The 2,747-nt window shown below is 43.6% G+C and overlaps 1 protein-coding gene across 1 annotated transcript; it reads right to left on the minus strand.

The window, feature by feature from the left end:
* Positions 1 to 552: 552 nt before the first annotated feature.
* Positions 553 to 2,741, minus strand: LOC111649468 (ankyrin repeat domain-containing protein 13C-A-like; the record flags this gene model as incomplete). Its single annotated transcript, XM_023399215.2, has 2 exons — positions 2,259 to 2,741; positions 553 to 594 (listed from the first exon to the last, which is right to left on the minus strand). Coding segments are annotated over exons 1-2 (427 nt in total), but the record flags the coding sequence as incomplete, so codon positions are not given.
* Positions 2,742 to 2,747: the final 6 nt, after the last annotated feature.

Raw genomic sequence — 2,747 nt, forward strand, 5'->3', positions numbered from 1 at the left:
CAGTCCAGCCAATGCAACTCAGCTGAAAACAAAATCATTTTATGATTTTTAGAAAGCCTAGATGCATGACATAGTCATCATATACTTCAAACTACACAGAGCTCTGCATGATGTGTCAAAACCTGCATAATTTGGCCCCTTCTCTTTTTCACAACTTATTCAAACTAAGAACTAAGTAACCTATTCAACACGTGAGATGTCAGCAGAAATATTGACTGATTAAATATGCTCTAATATTCTTTGTGAATGTATTAAATAGAAGAAAAGAAGGAAATTGTTTTCTTGCTCAATCCCGTTTTTGTTCAGGCAAAAATCCATAAACACAGCCTCTTTACTCATGCATGAGCCTCTTGCCTTCTGGGATTTGCGTAGTGATCTGTGACAAATGTCTGGTGGTGCTTAGCTTAGCCGGACAAACGCATACACAAAGACACACACACATGCATACAGAAACAGAAAGACAAAAGACATACAGCACAGCAGAGAGATTCATTTAGAAGGCCACACAGACAAAAATAAACCACATGAAGGGGATCTTTAATCATTTCTCACCTTTGTGCCCCATCATGACAGCGAGATGCAGCGGTGTGTTTCCTGAAGAAGAGAAAAAAAACTGTATTTGTCAACTGTCTTTGATAAAGCTCAGTAAGAGACATGTGACAGGCACTTTGCCACTTGGACTGTCACATTTAAGGTGCATTACATGCTTAAATTGCAAGGCATAATCCATTGAATTCCAAATGATATAGTAAGTGTATGCCTATTGTGTGTTCTCCTACCATGACAAGCAATATTACAGTCCATCAACCTGCTGTGCCCCCAAAATGAGCTGCATTTAACAGGCAGGGACATGGCTTGTTACAAGACACAAAGTAAACACTGAATGGTATGGGTTGCACACTAGAAATGCATTCAGGAAAAATAACATTTGGAATAGGTGTGGAGAAGCATTTTTCCTCCCATGATGTGAAATGTGCCTCATAAGCATTGGAGAATCCCTCAAGAGGAAGCCAAATTGCCCGGTCAGCTCCTTCAGGCTCGTCTTCCAGGGGAAGAGTTGTGGGCAAGCATCCAGAGTAAAGAGGGCCTGCGTTGTAGAAGCCCTGATGTGGGTCAAAATACAAGCTGGGGATAAGCTTTAAGTCCCGCTGGATATTGTGATAAACTGTACAGATAGGGCAGTGGAACAACACATGCACAAAGATGTTGGTAGGTCTGTGGTGTAGGATCCACCCCTCCTGTTCAAGTGTTACATATTACTGGCTGTTACTGGAAATGGGAACAACCAAATGAATTCCAGTGACATTGCGTGTCAGTTTAACTTCAGCTTGTATACAATAACAGCTGAACTAATGTGTGAGTAAACGCATAAACGGCTGCCACTGAGCCACACCAATCCACAACAAGGCGGTCAAACCTGCTGAAAAATACAGGTTCAAGTTGAACAACAACACCGGAGGCAATTGTCTGACACCTTTGTTGCATGACACCATGTCAGAGCTTTCATTTGAAGAGAGACCAGATTCCAATGCTGACAATGAGCACATGTATGGGCCATTTTTTGTCTTGGCCTGTGAACCAGAACAAAACCATCTTGCTGTTTCAACATTTCAGGGAGGGTTTCTCTGGAAATACTTGTGTTATCTGAGCAGACTTTGCCCTCCTGAAGAGACGCTATCAGCCAGGGACTCCCAAAGTTTTGCAAAGGAACTCTTAATACATCAACTATAAGCTTTGGTCCAACTGATGACAAGATGACTTATCTTTCAGCAACAACAATTAGTCGATTAATTGATCGACAGGAAAATAATCAGCAACTGTTTTAATGACTCTTGGGGGTCTTTTCTTAAGAAAATATGACATAAATATTGACCAAACAATTAATAGATTAATTGAGAAAATTACAGACAGATTAGTCAATCATAAAAAACAATCGTTAGTTGCAGTCCTGATTCTGATAAGCAGGAATTTCACTGCTATTGGTGGGAAGATGCACTGAGGCTTCTGATGCAAACAATTAAGTTGACTAAAGGAACCTGGATGTGATTTAGTTGCAAGGTAGAGGTGTCAAACTGTTCCTCCTTGAGTTCAGCTATCCAGGCCTTGGCAGGGAAAAGCCTCGCCTACTTTCAGTGCTGATGGAGAATGATGGCCTATTAGCTAAAACTGAGCTTCACTGCACCTTGAAATTTGATGGCTCGCGATAGGCTTTTTGGCTCCTGCCTTCGGGGCCAGTGTGATAAGCAGCTGGTACTCACCGTGGATGTCTTTCTGGGCGATATTCTGCGTCCGTATGAGCGAAGACAGGCGTCGGACATCTCCTTTAAACACACATTCGTGCACCGGAAAGTCCTGTCCAGTTCGGATAATGGGGTTCTTGTTGTTGTCATCGATAACATCCGATGTTGACAGCGTGTTGGTGTTAGCATTAATCTGCGACTGCTGGTTCTGCTGTTGCTGCTGTTGTGTGGACGACGACTTGACTAACTTGTGATTGCTGAAGATTTTACTCGCTCTGCTCTTGTTGTTCGACTTGGAGGCGGTGAAGGTCCCAGTCGCAGCCTCCTCGTCCGGCTCCAGTAAATCCTCGTCCTTGCTCGGCCTGTGGTCCTTGCGCAGGGAGCGGATCTTCTCTCCGGTCATTTTCTAAACAGTTGGCGCTAACGGAGCAGAGGGTGTCGTCGCGGACGATGACCCTCCGGGCCAACTGATGCGATTCGCCAGTTGGAATTCTTCACACAAACACC

The sequence above is a fragment of the Seriola lalandi genome, unplaced genomic scaffold, assembly GCF_002814215.2.
Source record: "Seriola lalandi dorsalis isolate HSWRI2012SDOR001 ecotype SW California unplaced genomic scaffold, Sedor1 jcf7180002050950, whole genome shotgun sequence".
In the NCBI taxonomy this organism is placed as follows: Eukaryota; Metazoa; Chordata; class Actinopteri; order Carangiformes; family Carangidae; genus Seriola; species Seriola lalandi.